At 39.1% G+C, this 18272-nt stretch overlaps 3 protein-coding genes and 2 long non-coding RNA genes across 6 annotated transcripts in view; all 5 read left to right on the forward strand.

Moving 5' to 3' along the window:
• LOC146449527 (uncharacterized) overlaps positions 1–18272 on the forward strand; it is a 178005-nt gene that overhangs the window by 109811 nt on the left and 49922 nt on the right. The gene's annotated exons all lie outside the window — the stretch shown is intronic.
• LOC146449539 (G-protein coupled receptor 161-like) lies at positions 1649–3384 on the forward strand. Its single transcript, XM_085101612.1, has one exon. The coding sequence runs from the start codon at positions 1924–1926 to the stop codon at positions 3175–3177; it is 1254 nt and encodes a 417-aa protein (XP_084957738.1). The 5' UTR covers positions 1649–1923; the 3' UTR covers positions 3178–3384.
• LOC146449540 (hydroxylysine kinase-like) lies at positions 6560–10236 on the forward strand. Its single transcript, XM_085101613.1, has 2 exons — positions 6560–7616; positions 9203–10236. Exons 1-2 carry the CDS (start codon positions 6999–7001, stop codon positions 9806–9808), a joined length of 1224 nt encoding a protein of 407 aa, XP_084957739.1. The 5' UTR covers positions 6560–6998; the 3' UTR covers positions 9809–10236.
• LOC146449541 (potassium voltage-gated channel subfamily A member 3-like) lies at positions 12775–15649 on the forward strand. The gene has a single exon (XM_085101402.1). The coding sequence runs from the start codon at positions 13047–13049 to the stop codon at positions 14289–14291; it is 1245 nt and encodes a 414-aa protein (XP_084957528.1). The 5' UTR covers positions 12775–13046; the 3' UTR covers positions 14292–15649.
• Positions 16804–18218, forward strand: LOC146449542 (uncharacterized). The gene is made up of 2 exons (XR_014860663.1): positions 16804–17340; positions 17806–18218. It is a non-coding gene; the product is annotated as an uncharacterized LOC146449542 (long non-coding RNA).

Raw genomic sequence — 18272 nt, forward strand, 5'->3', positions numbered from 1 at the left:
TACAAAGTTGACTTCAAGCTTTTGAGCTTGTGATGAAATGTCTACAATCCTTGGCATGCTTGCTTGGGGTTTAAGTGCATGGCACGCTTTGAGGATGAATTATTTAATTTTACATTGCTGGTATTTGTCTCAGTTTTTCCGGCCAATGTGAAAATACATACCGCAAAAGAACTATCACATCCGCGAAGGCGTTGATTCAAAACTGCCTAAATAAATTGTTTTCCGATTTAAACTCTGTGGCCCTAATTTCCGTGAAGTTATGAATATGTGGAGGTGAAAACTGACAACTAAAACATTGATGGAATTAACAAAGCGCCCGCGGCCTTCTACGAAAAATCACTGAAAAACTATGATCAAAGTTAGATTACTATAGTGAAGCATAGTTTCGTTATCGCGCATGGGAACCAGTAAGGAACGGAAAAATTGTCTATAACGTGTAATTGTTTGTTTGGCTACGAAGTTCTAAAGGCAAAGAATAAAATTTATTCACATGTGGGGTGTCTCTTGAAGTGAAGACCAACTACAAAACCTAACCTACTATAAATTGAAGTCAAAAATTCAGAGGAAGGACTGCTGGCTTATCGAACGCATCGTCCGAGTCCAAGAGACGCGAATTCGATGGGGTCTTCAGTTCGTTTTGTAGAAAAGGCTGAGACAACTGTTCAGACAAATACTCTGAGCCGAAAAAAACTGAACTCCGAAGAGAGCCGTGAGTCCTTTGTCGTCTTTCCATTAACAGCTCCCCACACAGATCTAAGCAGTATTGCAGCTGGCCTAAGTAAATTACTGACCTTTTCATCTTGTGGTGGGGGTAAAACCTTAAAACTTGGCACGCTTTAGGGGGTAAACGGTTCTTATTCTTTTGCTTGGGGCGTTTAAAAGCATTGAAGAGGTTCAAGAGTCGATTAATAGTGATAAACAATAGGACGCTGCGCACTGCCTGTTCGTGTATTAGCGTCGATTCGTTCGTTTCCCTTGCGCTAGATTTGAGGGGCGAACCTCTCCGTCGTGAATAATACTCTTATCGGAAAATCAGCAGTAGACCATTTCTAGCACTTTACAGCTGAATTTAATGGGACATTAATGCTCCCTCCGCCCCTATACGTGAGCTACCGAAAAGCATGCGTGGACTCGCAGACTTATCTTCCACCAATCAAATTCTTGCCTACGTTGCGCTGGAAACGTTGGAAATGATCCTACATCAAGTTTCACATGGTCCTTAATAGCTGGCTTGTATCACTAGTAATTTAGTTATTTCTCGTGTAATCAGATGCTAAGTCTCTTATTACTGTTTCATCTCCATGCAACTAAGCCGAGGATAGTCAAGATAAAGGCTTTAAAACCAATATGAGTGAAAAGCGTTTATCCGCCAGGTCTGAGTCAGCCAATCCATTTCATATCTAAATATTCTTGTTTGTACAGAGAGGACCACCATGGGTGTGATGATACGGGCCCTTATCTCACGTTGAAGGAAATAAGATCCCTCAAATAAATGCTTTCCGTTTTGCTTTGCGCCAGACGATTCCGCGGTAAAATTCTAAATATTTTTAAAGATTTATACTAGATTAGCCTGCCTAAGAAATTTTTGGTTCCCACTACTTGAACTATTTTTTCAAGAAAGAATTGATGTTTTTCCTGTTTTCTTTGCTTCTTGGCATTCAATCAAGCGGAATCTGCAAAAATATTTTATCTGGGGATATCCGCAAATTATCCTGGTATTTATTACCAATGTCTGATTGAGTTTTGTTAATTTGTAACAAGGCTGTTATCCTATCCAGCCACCCTTGTCAATAACCGCAAATCTGAAATTTCTTGGAGGTCATATCTACAGGTAAACATTTAGATTGAATTTCACCTCTTCGTGCCGCGAGCTCGCTTGTCAAAATCAAAGCAAAGTGAACGCAAGCGGTTCTACATGAAGAGATGAACAGCGAGACAACTGCAAGCGCTTCACAAAATGGAACTTCACGTATTTATTTGTCTGATACAGCAGCTGGGATTCAATCGACGGCCATATTTTTGCTCGCGGTGTCATCTTTGATTTGCAATGCCTTGGTAGGATTTGTTCTCGTCAAAAAACCGGAGCTCCTTTCACATTCTTCAGCGAGCAAACTTCTACTCAACCTGACTGCGTCAAGCTTTTCCCTCTCTCTGACTGTTTTACCGTTTGTATTCACTTCGAGTTTGAAGCAGAGTTGGATATTTGGCGACGCGTGGTGTCAAGCGAGCGGATTTTTCACTGTTTTGCTTTCTGCGACATCTTTGGGTATGGTGATGTTTTTGAGCATTGATCGCTATCATTGCATAGTCAACCCTCTGAATTACGACTCCAGAATGTCTCCTTCCCGCACAAACTTTTTTATCGTATGTACTTGGCTAGTGAGCCTGTTCTTAGCATTGTTGCCTCTTGTCGGGTGGGGAGAATACGGATACCAACCTGCCAAAGTTTCATGTACAGTCGTCTGGAGTGACGCAATGAGTGAGGGATACACCAAACTTTATTCCATCTTTACACTGTTTATACCTTTGTTGGTCATGATAGTTGCATATTATCATATATTAAAAGCAGCCCGCCGACAAGCTAGAGTGGGACAAATAGCTGTACTACCCGCGTCCGTTGCCGCGTCAGCTCGAACGCTAAACCGTAACTCCGTAGCATCGAATGCGAGCGGCTTTACTGGCTCAAAAGCACTGCGCACGACATTTCTAGTACTTGGCACTGTTATATTTTGCTGGTTACCTTATGTGATTTCAATTATCTTGGAATCGGAGCAAATACCGGTACGCTATGAATTACAGGCCACCTTTGTTATGGTTTCATACTCGAGCGCCTTGCTCTATCCTATTATCTACGGCTTTCACATTCGAGTGATCAGACGTAGCATCAAGAGACTCGTATTTTCCTTCATACTCTGCGGCAACAATACTGTTCGTCCAGCGAGTGAAACAGCGTTTATTGTTTCGCCTTCTGCTGCATTGTTCAGAAACAGATCAGCCTCGGAGGGGTCGGTGAATTCCTTTGATATGGCCTGGTCACCGCGGAGAGAAAGCGAGAGTTTATGGGGACTTCCAGTTATAAGAGAAGAGATGGAAAAAGAAAACAAGCCAATTAGAACACGATCGACTGAAGTGACTGACCTGGAGCTCGGTCATCTTCCAGGCAGCATAGATTGCTAGCCCAACCGAAAAAAAATTAAATGGCCACAGATGTTCACACTTTAGGATTTCGTCCGCAGACTTAATAGATTAGAAAGATACTAAATGAACCGAGGTTGAACTCCTGGTTCTATTCTGGGAGTAAAAGACCGTAGGAGGATAACAATAGACAAGTTCAATGTCTTTAGACATCTGAATTGTAGATTAAAATTTTAATTCCTACCGCAAGTGAAGTATTCCATTTTCTCGTCTATATTTACACTGATAAGTTGTCATTCCTTCATTAATCTCAGCCATAAACCCTTTCACTTTAGAGAGTGTCCAATTTCCGAAAATTGAAAATTCCTTATATCAAAATATTGAGACATGAACAGCACTGCAGGAAAGTGTTGTATGGTCACAGGCGAGGCCTATGAACGCGTTGAAACAACGTCTACACTTGCAGTGAGGTCTCACCCAAAAATTAAAAGGATTTTAACGCAGTTGTTTTCAGTCAGTTAATAGTGATTTTCCTCTTAATTAAACTTTGGCAAAAATTCTTTCAAAGCAAATCAGGCAGGTCAAAATAACACAGCGAGTCGGCCGGCTTTGTCTCGTGTTCATTGCCTTCACATTACTTTAACAGCTGCATACCGGAAGACGCCTGGGTGGCCTGTTCGCGCCATTTTGTCTCCTCGGAATGTTTAGATTGGGCACATGTTTCCTATGACGTCGTATCTGGTGTTTGTCAAGGAGACCACCCAGTTACATGTGAAATTGTTGCTAAAAGATGAAGGCGTGCGCTAGCGTTGCGTTTCCGGTTTGAGAGGTTGTGAAAGTCAAATGGCTCGCGCTATTCAAAAGGAAAATATCCCGGAGCTTGTTGTTTGGTTTATATCGAGAGGTTTGTTCTTTCGAGAGGATCTGTAGTTGAGCCTGATTGGCATGTTCTTACTTGTTTTGTAAAGGAAACAAGGGGGAACGTGTGGAGAAAAACACGAGGCAACTGTCGGAGGGGATCTCCGACGCCGAGAAACTGGGGCGAGTTTAACAAGGGTCAAGGCCAAGAGAGCTTAGTGTCTCCAACGTAAGTATCTTAAAGATTAAAGATTATAACTATCATTTAAGAAAGCTATAACGTGATGCTGGCCTGTACTGCTGTACTGGTTGTGCATGCTGCACGTTTTGTTTATTTTGATAAGCCCAATCTTCTTGAATAAAGGTAGGTACGTGTCTCAAACGAGAAGCCTGCGGTGCGGGCGTATTTTGGGGGCGAGGGAACGTTCAGTATTTTGTTTGCGGAATGCGTTGCCGCTGAGAAAAAGTCTGGGGAGCCGTAGAAAATCTGCCTGAGGGAGTGGGCGTCAGGTAGAAAAAAGAGGAAGGAGTTAAGGTGGGGCTCTACCTGAATTTGAGTGAAATTTGAAGAGGTTTTAAGAATGGATAGAAGAAAGAAAATGATTTTTGGAACACTAACAGACAGTCGATAACCACGCAAGAGCACCCCAGGTTGCTAGTGGACTAACTTGGTATCCGTCTATTAATTATTAACTACAAATTCTAATTTTAAAACTTCACTAAATCTTCAAAATTTCTTATTTCTTTTAATTTTACTAATCCTTCAAGAAAAATTATTTCCTTCCAAGTATACCTAAAAATCACCCAAAAATTCATAAAACACCCCAAATCATTGATTTGTGTTATGAATGGAGGGTTTTTGTATTGCTTGAAATGCAAACAAGAGTATTTCCATTTGACCGATTTTAAGCGGCGTGAAAACGGCTTTCAGGTTAACCCCCACCTTAACTCGTTCCAGCTCATTACTTTTGGAATCCAAGATGGCGATTCAATGCACGAATGACAGTTAATGGAGGTCTGGGCCATAAAAATACCTGCACTGCAAGCTATAAACGAGAGAGACACGCTCGAGAAGCGCAAGAGGGAAGAGGGGGGGGGGAGGGAGGGAAGAAGTTTCTCCCTTGTTTTCTTCCTTCCCATCGCCTTTCGCGCACGCATCTTCCTCAAGACCAGAGACGACTGGGGCGAGTCAGGTTCTGGAGTCAAGAGAATTAGAAGAAAGTTTAGGAGAACGCGCGAACGACAACCGTTTGTGGGAACATGAGCCACAGATCAGGGACCGCGGAGGGGGAGGGGCTGCCCGGGCTGGGGGGCTTTAACCCCCCCCTCCCCTCCCACCACTTTTTGGATGGTTAAAAATTTGCTATATTTTATTTTACTTAACAATATCCATCAATTACAGAAACAACTTACCTTACATATTATTAACTATATTAAGGTTTTCTCCGACAAACCCGACAATTTCGGACAGTTTGCGGTTCGTTTTGCTGCTGAATGGACGCCACTATCAACTGTGAACTAATGGAATTTCAGCTGTTGCTTCTATTTTCATTCGTTCTTGGATCGGTGTTTCACGAAGATAAAGTTTCATCACTGAATAAGTTCGGGGGAGTTTCTGCACAAAGGCATTCATCTATGAAAGCTACTTATCGCTGTTTAATACGCGTAATTATTTGAAACGGACAATTACAGCTACAGTCATCCTGGATTATTCAATGAACAAAGAAGCACATACGATTTACGGAAACATGAACAACGAAACTGGGTCTTCACAAGCTGCTGGCTTTCACAAGAAAACAAGTCGAAAATTTCTGCCTCATCACCTGTTGTGTTGGTCAGATGTAGCGCCTCCCTTCCCCCCCCCCCCCCCACCCCCACTCCAAAACCCTACTCCGCAGGCTCCGCAGATGCCGAGTGTTTCCACTTTCAACCACTCCCACGCTTCCACAAATGTTCTCCTTAACTCTATAGAAGTAAGGAAAAACTGTTTCCTACTTTCTTGGACCCATTAAAAATTCCCTGCTTCGACTGAAGTATGGAGACAGTCAATCGTAGCGAGTTTTCACAGAAATATTAGGGACTTTAAAAAAAACTACAATGGCAATGCCAATGAAAACGCTCGCGTTACTTGCACTACTTCGCGATTATTCCAATCCGCGCCGTTCAACTTGTACAATGAGGCCAAACTATCCAGTAACAGAACAGGTGGGAACGGCGTTCAAGTTGAAACAGAGAATGAAACTTTTACCGTCATTTCTCACGTTCTCCATAAAACCTTGAATTTGGTCATTTAACTTTATTGAAGAAATGTACTAAAATTTATAACTCACGTGAAGAGCTTGTAGAAAAAGATCCCTACTCTTCAGGTTTTCAAAAAGCACATTAAGTCTTCTAAGTTCAGTATTTTTCTTTTCATTGATTTATTTCTTTATGATTCATACGTAGTAATTCAACCATTATCAACTTTAATTGTAACCTGTAGGAAGTCTTACTTTTTATCATAATTAATAAATGTCAGGGGAATAGGCATAGTTCTCTGCTATGCCTATTCTCCTGACATTTTCGTCTTGTTTTGTATTTTCATGTGCATGTTTTAAATTGCTAATTTACCATCTTTCAGTATTTAAATCATAGCTACTTGTTGTCACCTTAGTCTGAAGATGATATAGTATGATATCGAAATATAACAATTAAGTACACCAACGTTTCCTTGCATTTGTTGTCCATATCATTGCCACGACGTATTTACTCGGAATTACATTTATTCTTTATTTCTGAACCTTGTTAAAAGCTTTGGGCTATCCACTCTATTAGCCATACAGCTATTTGGATAGTACAAACTTCTTGCCAAATTTTTAAATTCACCTTCTCGTGAACATAATTGAATTGAATTGACTTTGTTTTTCTCATTAAATACTATTGTTTTACGAAGTTCTCGTTACCGTCACCGTAGTACCCTCTTAAATCCCCTATTGTACAGCCCCGGTCAACTGAGGCAATTGCAAATGCATATTCATTTCGGCCGACTGCATAAGCGGCGGTTGGCGATAATGAGTGCTAGCGTTCATAGACCGTGTGTTAGCCTCGCTTTTGCAGAACAATTGGCAGAGAAGCTCTACAACTTTGTTAACATCACGGACATCAAAGAATTTGGCAGCTACATGGACAGAAATTTCTACATTCGAGGGCAGAGGAGTCTGAATTCATGTGCAAATCAAGACCAAATCGTATCAGAGCCGGCCAACGCCGTGATCTCAGAAGAGGGAGAATATGTGCTCAAAATATTGAACTCCTTTGACAGTAAACATAGAGAGTTTGTTGACGCTGAAAATGAAGCAATGGGATTCTTAAGAGAGAGAGGTTTTCCCTGTCCTTTGCTTTACAATTTGACTTGTAGTTCATCGGGCAATGCTCAACTGATTCCACTCTATGTAAATGGTTTGGATGAAACTTGCAGCTCACTCAAGGAAGACGAAAACAGAAATACTTCAACAACAGAGAAGTGTATTATTCGACTGATATCCTTCCTACCAGGAGAAACTGCGGCCAGCTTGGAGAGTCTCAGCCATCAAAACTTATTTTGCATCGGTCAGTTTGTTGGAAGGGTGAGCCGAACTTTACAGGTATATATTGCGGTAGAATGTATATATGTTGTATATATATATTGTAGAATATATATTTGAATGAAGAATTGGCTTACCAATGTTGATGCCACTTGGAAGAAGGATCCAACTGGATACTTCACGCTTACACTGGAAAATTGTAGTGTGTGTGAGAAGAGCAAACAGCGAATTTCTTCGGTGGTCAAAACACTTTAATGACGTTTCGCCCTTCGGGCTTCTTCAGATGAGTGTGACAGGATTAAAAATACTTGGAATAAAAAAATTTCTATGACTAAGTCTTAAATAGGCTAAAAAAATTGAATAAGATCAAAATAAAAATAAAATTAACAGTGTAAAAAGATAGGCACTAGGCCTCTAGGGTATTACGTAATGAACAGTTGCAGAAAGTCAACTTGAATGACATTATTGTAGGTGACACAATCGTTGAGGCGAAATCAGTTGCGCAAAATCTTGGGTCATAGTTTGATCGTAATCTAGATATGTCATTCCACATAAGTAAACAATGCGCCTCGGCATTTTATCATTTGCACAATATAAGTCGGATCCGTGGGTTTTTAAGTACAGATACCACTAAAGCCAGTCCTAATTATCAGCCCCTGAATTCCAGCATTGTGTGGTCTCCTCTCAGCCCTGTAACAAAATCCTTGATAGAGCCTTTGAACGATTGATGAAAAGAAATATCTAAAGAATTATTATTAGCCTATTTAAGACTTAGTTATAGTCCAATTTTTTTTAACCCTGTCACACTTATCTGAAGAAGCCCGAAGGGCGAAACGTCATTGAAGTGTTTTGACCACCGAAGAAGTTCTCTGTTTGCTCTTCTCACACAAACTGTATTGTAGAATGTATATATATTGTATATATAAGAAACAACGGTCATATTTAGTTATAGTTAACTGGAACTACTTGGAAGTACGGATAGAAAACAGGCAAAGCAATATCAACCATGAAAACTTATTTTGCATATCATGGGTCAGTTTGTTAGCAGGCTGAGTCGAACTTTACACGTAAATTGTTAGAGGTAGAATGTTATTACGAAAAAGAAATAATGGTCACATACACCACAGTGAGTTGCTTGGACTGGTGTGTTGCTGAAGTTAAAGTAACCTTTGGGTTCGTCATTGAAGAAAACGGCGTGAAGGAAACATTTTGAAGGAAGCATTTCTTCTGATTTCATGGGTTATTTGGTTGTCGGCACGCATAAAATTATGTCAATGTTTTTGCCATTATTAATCTACTGCTATTAAAGTTTTCGCGGTTGGTAATTTATCAATGGCAGCTACATTCAACGCGATGATATTGGCGTCCTAAGGATGGCAAATACCTATATTAAGAAAATGACAATTTACAAAAAAATTACCAAAATCCAGAACCGGATGATAATTTGATGACATATAAGATAAACGATAGACCGAGTAGATTCATCGTGTCTTTAAATTTTGACAACAAATGAACAAAACTAAGATCTCAAGTGACAGTTATATTTCGGTATAAACTATACCATCATCAGACTAAAAATGCATACAAAATTAGGAGCTTAAATAGTTACACAAGGTATACTCAAGAACATGTTTTCTTTTTTCTAGGAATTCCAATGTCCCGTGCTAAACAAAAGGATGGATAGATGGAGTATGGAAAATTTTCTTTCCCTCCAGGAATACATCACTTTCGTCGAAGACGAGGACAGCAAATGCCTTGTCTGTGATGTCATGAGAACGTTTGCAACCCACGTGACTCCCAGACTTTCGCTTCTGCGCCGTGGAATTCTCCACAACGACATAGCGCGGACAAATCTTCTTCTAGAGACGAAGGATAAGAGTTTTAAAATTTCTGGCCTGATTGATTTTGGTGATATACGCTATTCGTGTTTGCTATTTGAGCTTGTGAACACTGTAGCTTCGTTCATTAACAAAGACGACGTTTTAGTGGACAGCGGTCATCTTATTGCTGGTTACCAGGCTGCTTTTCCTCTTCCCGAGATGGAGTTTAAGTTGTTGTATGACAGCGTGTCGGCTCGTCTTTGCCATATTTATCTCATCACTTCCCAAGAAGCAAGGCAAAATCCAGAAAATGAATACCTTAGTAAAACGTTGATGCATTACGCCACTAAAATGAAAGCCTGGCTAAAGAATTCTAAGGATGAGGCCATGAACTATTGGGGGCTGACCTCCAAAGTCAACGTGCGCCACTAATAAATTTGCCATATGTTTGAGGGTGTACGTTTGGGAGTGGTTTGCAATTGATCATAGTAAAACCGAAACTAATGCAGTTACTCTAACCAATCACAACAGACATAAACAACTCAATGACTGAACCAATCAGAATTCGAGACAAATCGATATCACCGGCGTCAAGCGCGGGAAAAAGCGTGCGAGCAAATCACGATTGGTTTTGGTTTTACTTCTCATTGGATGATAAAGTGGCGCGAGTTTTGTTAACCAATCACAGAGCATAGGAAAGCAAAAGTAAAGCAAACGGGAAATTACCTCTGCACTCCTGGACTGAAAACCATTCTAAGATGTGAAACTAAGGCCAACGACGCATTTCAGTACCGTGGAATGTTACTCAAGCCCCAGAAACACTGGAAAAATAAAACAGTAAGTCAGCACAATAACCACAACCAACGACAACAACAACAACAACAACGAATAACACACTGTTCTTTGAGAGGTGAATGGCTTCAAAGTCGCCATTGGATTCTTATCCATGCCTTGAATTTGTGTTCGGTAGTTCAGCGTTGTGAGTGACGTTTATGGGCAACATAACAGAGAGCCCGCGATGTGAAAACTCACTATTCAGGTTGAAATTGTGGTGATGATGATGATAGTGGTGATGGGGGGATAACATAGTGAAGGGGACCTATTGCAATTCTTACCCTTGGAAGGGAGGGCTGGGTGCTTATTAGAAGGGTGGGTTAAGGTGAAGTTTGCACTTCGAGCCTAAGTGGCCCACGTGATCGGTGCTTCAAGTAGTTTCTTTATCATCAAGAAACTAGGAGTATTTTGTAAAGCTATGCACTTTGTTCTAATGTAAGGTTTGGTATTGTAAGTATTGTAAATATAGTTAGTATTGTAATCAGTGTGGGTTGTTGTAATTACATATATGTATTGTTAGTATTGTAAGTAGTATAGAGTGTTTTCACACGACGTCAAGGCGGCCATGTTGGTGTCCCAAACTAAACCTCTGGGAATTGAACCCTATTTTTATGTAAATACTTTCTTTTGTTTCAGTAAACCAATATGGCCGGTAGTCACGTGAATGAAAACGCTCTATAGAAAACATCGTTAGCATTGTAAGTGTAGTAAGTATTGTTAAGTATTGCAAACTGAATCAGATTGTAATAATTCTAAGTAGAGCAAGTGGTGTTTAGTATTATAAACATTGTATTCTTTGGTATATAAAGCTAATAAAAATTGCTTAAAAAAATAAAAAATAATAATAACAAAAACTAGGAGTATTGCTACTCTTCTCTGGATGGGATGCTAGTTCATTGCAGGGTTAACCCCAGCAGTATGTTGCCGGTACTGGACTAAACACACGAGACACCTATTCAGTTTCTAAAGAACTGAAAACGAGTATCTAGTTCGACCTTCTATGCAATACTGTTGAAAAAGTTAAATCATTCTAAACTATTGTGGGTTAATTCATATATTTTATAGTGATTAAAAACAACCAAGATTGAAATATTGCTGGTCTGGCTAATTTCATTTCAAACCAGAAGATGATAACGGTATTATCTAATGATCCAATTTTAAATAATACTTATTATCAATCTTGCTTTTGAACCCTAGCGTTCAGTGAGAGTTTCTATTGCTATACACATTATCCCAGCTTTTTCGGACTGTGAAATCCAAAATGGGGGCACAGCGACGAAACGCCGTTTTTGAATTTATGGGGACAAGGTTGCTTGTTACCCGCCCATTCTCGTCCCCAGAACCTCCTGTCCCTGTTAGCCGGCGGGGCCTTGGCACGAGGGAAAGGATCCTCGTGCCCAGCACCCGGCGGCTAAGAGGGCCAGGCGGCTCTGGGGACGAGAATGGTTACCCGCAGCGATTGGCACCCAAGTTATTACATGTGATCTGTTCTAGCGGATTTTGGAAACAAAAATGCGAGAACTTAGAAAACATTAGCCTAATATTTTTCAAGTTTCAATCCATTCCGACCTATTCTGTCTCTGGCCAGAGGCACTAATCGACAGTTTTATTGCATTGGGGTGATAATTTATAACAAAGTTGACAATTATTTCGTTGTTTCTACTGACAGACAAACATTTTCGGTTTTTGAAATGACAGCAGATTCGCGTGATATTTCCCCTTTAATGTCAAAAAAGTTGAAGTTGAAGATAATTAGCCTGCTAAAGATAATTAGCTGAAATTTTCATTTATTTGTAACGAACAGCTTACTATTAGGTCAACTGGTTTATCGTTGTGGGTTTCAGTATTTATTTGGCTTGTTGTATTCAAATCGTTGCGATTGTTTTAGTACTGAACCAATAGTCATGTAATTGCAATATTTGCAAAGAAATTTCAGACTGACAATATGTCTTAGATCTTATCGGCCATACTTTATAAACATTATTTTGACTACGATGCTAACAGCTTCGTTTCAAAATTTACATAAGAAATTAATGATAAATAACCTAAACCTTGGCGAATTATAATGATTGGTTATTATTTTTGGGGTCGTAAATTACTTTATTCTTCAGCTAGTTTAAAAATTAACTAAAATCGCGTTTTTACTTTTTTCCAGTTTCATGTAAACGGTTTCATTGTTCTTAAGAGCTATAAAGAGGTCGATGCAATTTGAGCATCCCTAACAACGTTATTGTAGTTTTCCTATTGCAAAGTGATTTTATCGAGCCATCTCACTTGTGCATAATTAGGATACTTTGTTTAGACAATTATTATCTTTGTACGAAACCGAAGTCCAACTTTACCAAAATTTCACTTCTCGTCTTGAATTCTACCGTTTATTTCATTTTCGTAGATAATAAGCCTTGCCAGTTTATCAAAAGTTAATTTTCTACCGTACAAGTGTCAAATTTGCCTTTGTTTAGCGCAACGGCTATTGGTGGTTCCATTGCAGGCACCAGATAACCTTATTCATATTTCATTAAATTACTGTTCAATATTCCTGCTTCTCATTCTTCATATTCAAAACATTGCTCCAGCTGAAATCAAACTGTAGGAGTTACTGTCAAAACGCAATTTAATTTGCGACCACCATTTTTAGCGATAGTTTAAAACGGCGAATGACCGTCCACGAGTGCTATTGTTTAAGCCTCAAAGTTGACGCGCTAAATTAATACGCTGCTGCAAACTGAATTTCAAGTCGCACAAAAACCGCTGTTACTTCCATAACTTATGCCTGCTGGGCTGCGAGAATTCCTTCATTAAGGCAACAAGCATGGATTTCACAATATACTGAAAGATGGACGACCGTGTTGTTATAAATGTAAGCGGAATGACTTTTGAAACGAAAGAAGAAACGCTCAATCGTTTTCCGGACACGCTTCTTGGAAGCCCGTCGAGAAGACAAAAATACTACAACCCAACGGTTCAGGAATATTTCTTTAACCGGCATCGAGTGGTGTTTGAATCGATTTTATTTTACTACCAGTCTGGAGGAAGGCTCATTTGGCCAGAGGATGTTCCAGCGAGCGTTTTCACCGAGGAAGTTGAATTTTTTCAACTCGGAGAACAAGCTTTGAAGAGCGTCGCCAAATGCTTGTATCAAGAACGGCAGCGTATATCGCCGCAATTTTCACTTCAGCGGCGCGTGTGGAATCTATTTGAACACCCTGATACGTCACATTTCGCGAGAGCGATTGCTATGTTGTCAATTTTTATGATTGCTATGTCCGTGGTAATTTCTTGCATCGAAACTTTGCCTTATTTTAGAGGCCTCGGAGAAAAAGAGTGCGATTCAAGAGCGGATCTGAGGTGCAACAAAAGCGCGGGAACCGGAGGCAACAAGAATGAAACTCTCGACTGCGATCCTCAAAACATAGAAGGCGAAAATTGCTCTTATAATACTCTAGAAGTATTCATTGTTCTTGAAACTATTTGTTATTCATGGTTCTTATTTGAATATCTTGTGCGTTTCGCAGCAGCACCCAATCGTTCCCAATTCCTGCTGTCGCCCTTGAACTTTATTGATCTCCTAGCAATCATCCCGTTTTTTACAATTTTGATCGGCGGGAATCGCCGTTTGGTATCCTTAACTGTTCTACGCACCACGCGACTTCTTCGAATATTCCGCATTTTGAAGCTCACGCGTTATTCGCGTGGACTCAAAGTCATGATGTTTACAGTGCGCGCGAGCTTAAGCGAGCTGGAAATGATGATGCTGTTTATGTTAATGATAATCGTTTTGTGCTCAAGCGCCGTGTTTTACACAGACCTTGGAACACAAGGCAGCCATTTTTCTAGCATTCCCGACGCTTTTTGGTGGAGTTTAACAACAGTTACCACCGTCGGCTATGGCGATTATTATCCTATCACTGGTTTTGGAAAAGTTGTAGGGGGCATTTGTGCAGTTTTCGGTGTTCTAGCATTTTCTCTGCCTGTCATGGCCTTCGCGAAGAACTTCAACGCATATCTTAAAGGAGAACCAATCCGAAGACATATTGAGAACAAAAGCAGAACTTCAAGGTCAACTAAACGAAATCAGTAGTTATTTATCAAGATTAAACAGGAAAATCCTCTTTAAAAAAAAGACTCATCTTCAAGCCCCACGTCCAAATAAATCCTTTTACAATAAATCGTGTTATAATGTACTGAGTACAGTTGAGAATTTCACTTGGTGAAATGTTTCTAATTTAAATCTGATTTATTACAAGAGCGGCGCGTGGGAAGACAAAAATCCAATGAAATTGGAATATTTTATTGATGAAAAAGTTGAATTTTGACGCTGTTTTTAGTAAATAACTGACGGCTGTGAGAACTTTTTCATTTGCGCAAACAGATTTTTAATATTTCAGTGGTTTTAAATATATAAAAAAATATTCCCATTGTGAGGTATTGACAGTTTTTAAATTTGTCCTGGGTGGCTTCGTTTCTCAGGTATTATTATGAAAAATTGTCCCCGTTGTGCGACACTGTGGCCGCTCAAAAAAATGAAGATGTATTGAAGTCCAGCAATTTAAAATTAAACAAAGTGAGGACAAAATTTCCTTGGACAAGCCCAGGAATCCAATCTGCACAAGCTGGTATTCATCTGTCGTGAATAGCAAACCATATTTCCCTCAGGTTTTAGAACTTCTTACCCCTAGGCCTTTTTTAATAACTGAAGATGATAATCTACTGCCCAATTTGCATTGATCTCTCACAAAAGTATTAATAATAACGCCATGTTCAGTGAACAAAGGCATTTATGTTGATGGAGAAAATTGTGGATAATGAGCGAATTGAGTTGAAATTTTCTCAGCAAAAAATCGTCCTAAATAAAGGCGTTTTCATAATTTAAACTCCATGGAAAATGCAATCTACTTTCACCTTGATAACTGCAATTAATCGTCGACTTTTTGAGCTGCCGAGTTCTTTAAATGAAATTAAAGATAGATTGATATGCTTTTCAACTATATGTAAACTCCAACAAGCAAAGCCGGTTTCTACTAACACCATTTAACTCATCGTTAAGCCCTATACACAGTACCTCCCAATTCATAAACTATTCATGTCCTCTGTAACATGTCGTTGTGTCTATAAAATAACTTTACCTTAACACAAAAGCCCGTAAAATTCTAAAGTAAATTTAAAGAGGTATAAATTTCAGCTGTCTGTTACCAAGTACTGGTGGCGCAACGGCTGTTTCTGCAGCGAAGATAAAGTTTATGAAATAGTCAGAATTTGATTTATACTATTATTATTTTCGGCATCTGTAAATAAGCAATTTTTCAGTGTGCCAGGATCATTTGCCGACTGTCGGTCGACGGAACCTCCGGTGCTGAAGATTTTCAATTTTTATTGTGTTCCATAAGGACACATAAGGATTGAACGACTGGTGCGAAATCAACAGCCGATCAGGGAAAATTTCAAATTTTCTCAGTTGGCCCAGTTGGTGGAGTACTGTAGTGCAAGATGAAGTAAATTATATTGTTTATGCATATAGAGAAGATCATTTCAACCTCCTGCTATGAAAAGCAATAATAGATGGTCAAGGAAAGGGGATCTATTTTAATTATCTTCTCTTGATATTATTTTTATCTTTATGCTTGGGCCAAAGGAATATTGTGCATTGCAATGATGAATTGAAAGAGATAACTTAGATCGCCTTAACTATCGAAACTCGGAATTCTTTTTCTTCTCTGGATTTCATTTCTGTAATTTTTAAGCTACGTTTTTCTCCATAAATAAAATAATAAAAAAAATAAACCATAGATGCGGTTTCGAACAGGCTTAAGTGTTCCTCAAATCATCTATTGTTCTCAGTAACGTTACCATCAAACGAAGGTGCTTTGGGTGCTGCCCATTGAATATTGTTGCTCGCCACTTCTGACACCATGCAATAAGTGTAAGTATAAGGTGTGCTACGGGAAGCATCTTTTCTATGTTTATTGAGTCAAGTCCATAAGAGAGAGAGCTAAATAACACAAGATCACAAACTAAATATAACGCAATCACGCGATGAGACAGATGAGAATATAGATGTTAATTGATGAGTATCAAATCATAGCGAATAACCGACGTATATTACAAAAAACACCATCGCCGCTTTAAAAAGTGCTCGTCAATCCTGGACAATTTTCGCACGCAGCTAAAGCTCCAAGGATCTCTTTTCTACGTCAGACTATCAAGGTACCCTGTGTCATCAATTAGTGGTATGCTAATTATGTATCCTTAATTAGTGGTATGGTAGGCCTTCACCTTTTCCAAGCTCTATCTTCTCTGGATCCAAATAACCTGCAGCTCTATTGTTTTTTGTGTCTAGGCGCATTGTTCTGTTATCCGTTCTTTTGTCCTCTCGACCAATAATGTGAGAGATTGTAAATGGTGCAGGTCGCACCAACAATCTCCTAATCATCAATTAGTGGTATAGTAATATCTAGGTGGTACTGAAGTTATCCATTTTTTCTTTGTAATTGAAACTTTGTTGAAGTAATGGCAACAAACAAAAACGATAATGAGAATAATTTAAAAGGAAAATTAACGAAAAAAACGTTACATGACGTTTTGACGACCTCATGTCATCATTATCAAATGCGGTGAAAGAATTAACATAAGTGACATATCCTTTTAAAATTTAATGTTTCTTAAAATCGATCTTGATAATGAGAATAATAGCAGGGAAAATTATGCATTTAAAGGGGAAGAAAAGTGGAGGAAAAAACCCGAATTATCGAGGTACAACGATATTGTTTGGGGTGGGGCTACTGAAAATAAATACAAAGAAGTAAGTAGTCATTACTAAATTATGACCTATTACATACGACTGAAATTATGTATTCTTGCATTATAAAGAACTGATGGATGGCATGCAAGGTTTGTTTTTAAATTAGCTGGTGTTATCGAAAAAGTCTTCCTCTACTGTTTTCATACTGACTCACTCGAGAGAAAATAATTACCATTCATGCTTCATTTCTTGTGTTTCCAGGATGTTGTGAAGATAATTTAGAGTTTTGAAAAAATAAGCTATGAAGTCAAATTCATTCCCAAGCTCCTTTTGCTTCCTCCGACGAGAAAGTATAAAAGAACGCAGGAGACCGTGGTTCGAATCCTCGCTGGTGAGCCATATTTTCACATACTAGTACGTTATATCTTGCTTTTATACGACAAGTGCATTGATGGACTTATGGACTTACTAACAAACAGTGACATTCATAATTATAATACAAGGAACAAAGACATGCTCAGACTACCCCGTGCTACCAGAAATTGGGGAAAGCAGAGAGTTTGCCATCACTCTCTAAAAGACTGGAATGAATTAGAGAGAGAGACCAGAAATGCCCCGAATATTGCTACTTTTAAGCGAAACGTGTTTGCCAGATTTTTTAATTAACCCTATCGGTAAGAATTTTTGTAGTTTTAGCTTCTTTGCTTTGATCATTTTTTATCAGTTTGAAGTTTTTAACCCCATCGATGATATCTTTGTAGTTTCAGCTTCTAGTTTGAATTGCCGTTTTTTATCAGTTTGTAATATTGTCTTATATATTGTATGTTTTAACCTTTAGTATATTTAATCTTTATAGGACCTTTCTGAAAACCACATTACGTGATGGAAGCTTCCTAATAAAAAGATAATTATTAATGACTTGTATGGCACCCAGCCTCGTTCCCAGTTGCCCTTGGCCTGCGGTCGAGTATGACGTCACCCATTGCGCTGAGGAAGTCGTATGGCCATGTGAATCATACGGACGAACGGAAACCTGAGAATTTTTACAATAGCAAAGACAAAGCTAAACCACTCATTATTCTGACTAATGTTCGCCTGCCAATTTTTCCTCGCTTCTCTGGTTACACGTTTTTGCTTCGAGCTCCAATTGCTTTGTTTGATCAGACGTTTGATTTTAAGTTACGACAAGTTGATATGATATTTTCTTTATACCCTTTTGGATCCATAAATATTCCGAAGTGCTGGAACAAGTCGTTAATTATTGTTCAGGGCCCAGTTGTTCAAAGTCCGATTAAGCTAATCCTGGCTTAACGTGAACCTTTG

The sequence above is a fragment of the Pavona decussata genome, unplaced genomic scaffold, assembly GCF_977016875.1.
Source record: "Pavona decussata unplaced genomic scaffold, jaPavDecu1.1 SCAFFOLD_602, whole genome shotgun sequence".
Classification (NCBI taxonomy): domain Eukaryota; kingdom Metazoa; phylum Cnidaria; class Anthozoa; order Scleractinia; family Agariciidae; genus Pavona; species Pavona decussata.

Coding starts and splice junctions, on each gene's coding strand:
- LOC146449539 (XM_085101612.1), top strand. CDS start 1,924: ATGAACAGCGAGACAACTGCAAGCGCTTCACAAAATGGAACTTCACGT.
- LOC146449540 (XM_085101613.1), top strand. CDS start 6,999: ATGCATATTCATTTCGGCCGACTGCATAAGCGGCGGTTGGCGATAATG. Junction 7,617..9,202: donor GGGTGAGCCGAACTTTACAG/GTATATATTGCG, acceptor TCTTTTTTCTAG/GAATTCCAATGTCCCGTGCT.
- LOC146449541 (XM_085101402.1), top strand. CDS start 13,047: ATGGACGACCGTGTTGTTATAAATGTAAGCGGAATGACTTTTGAAACG.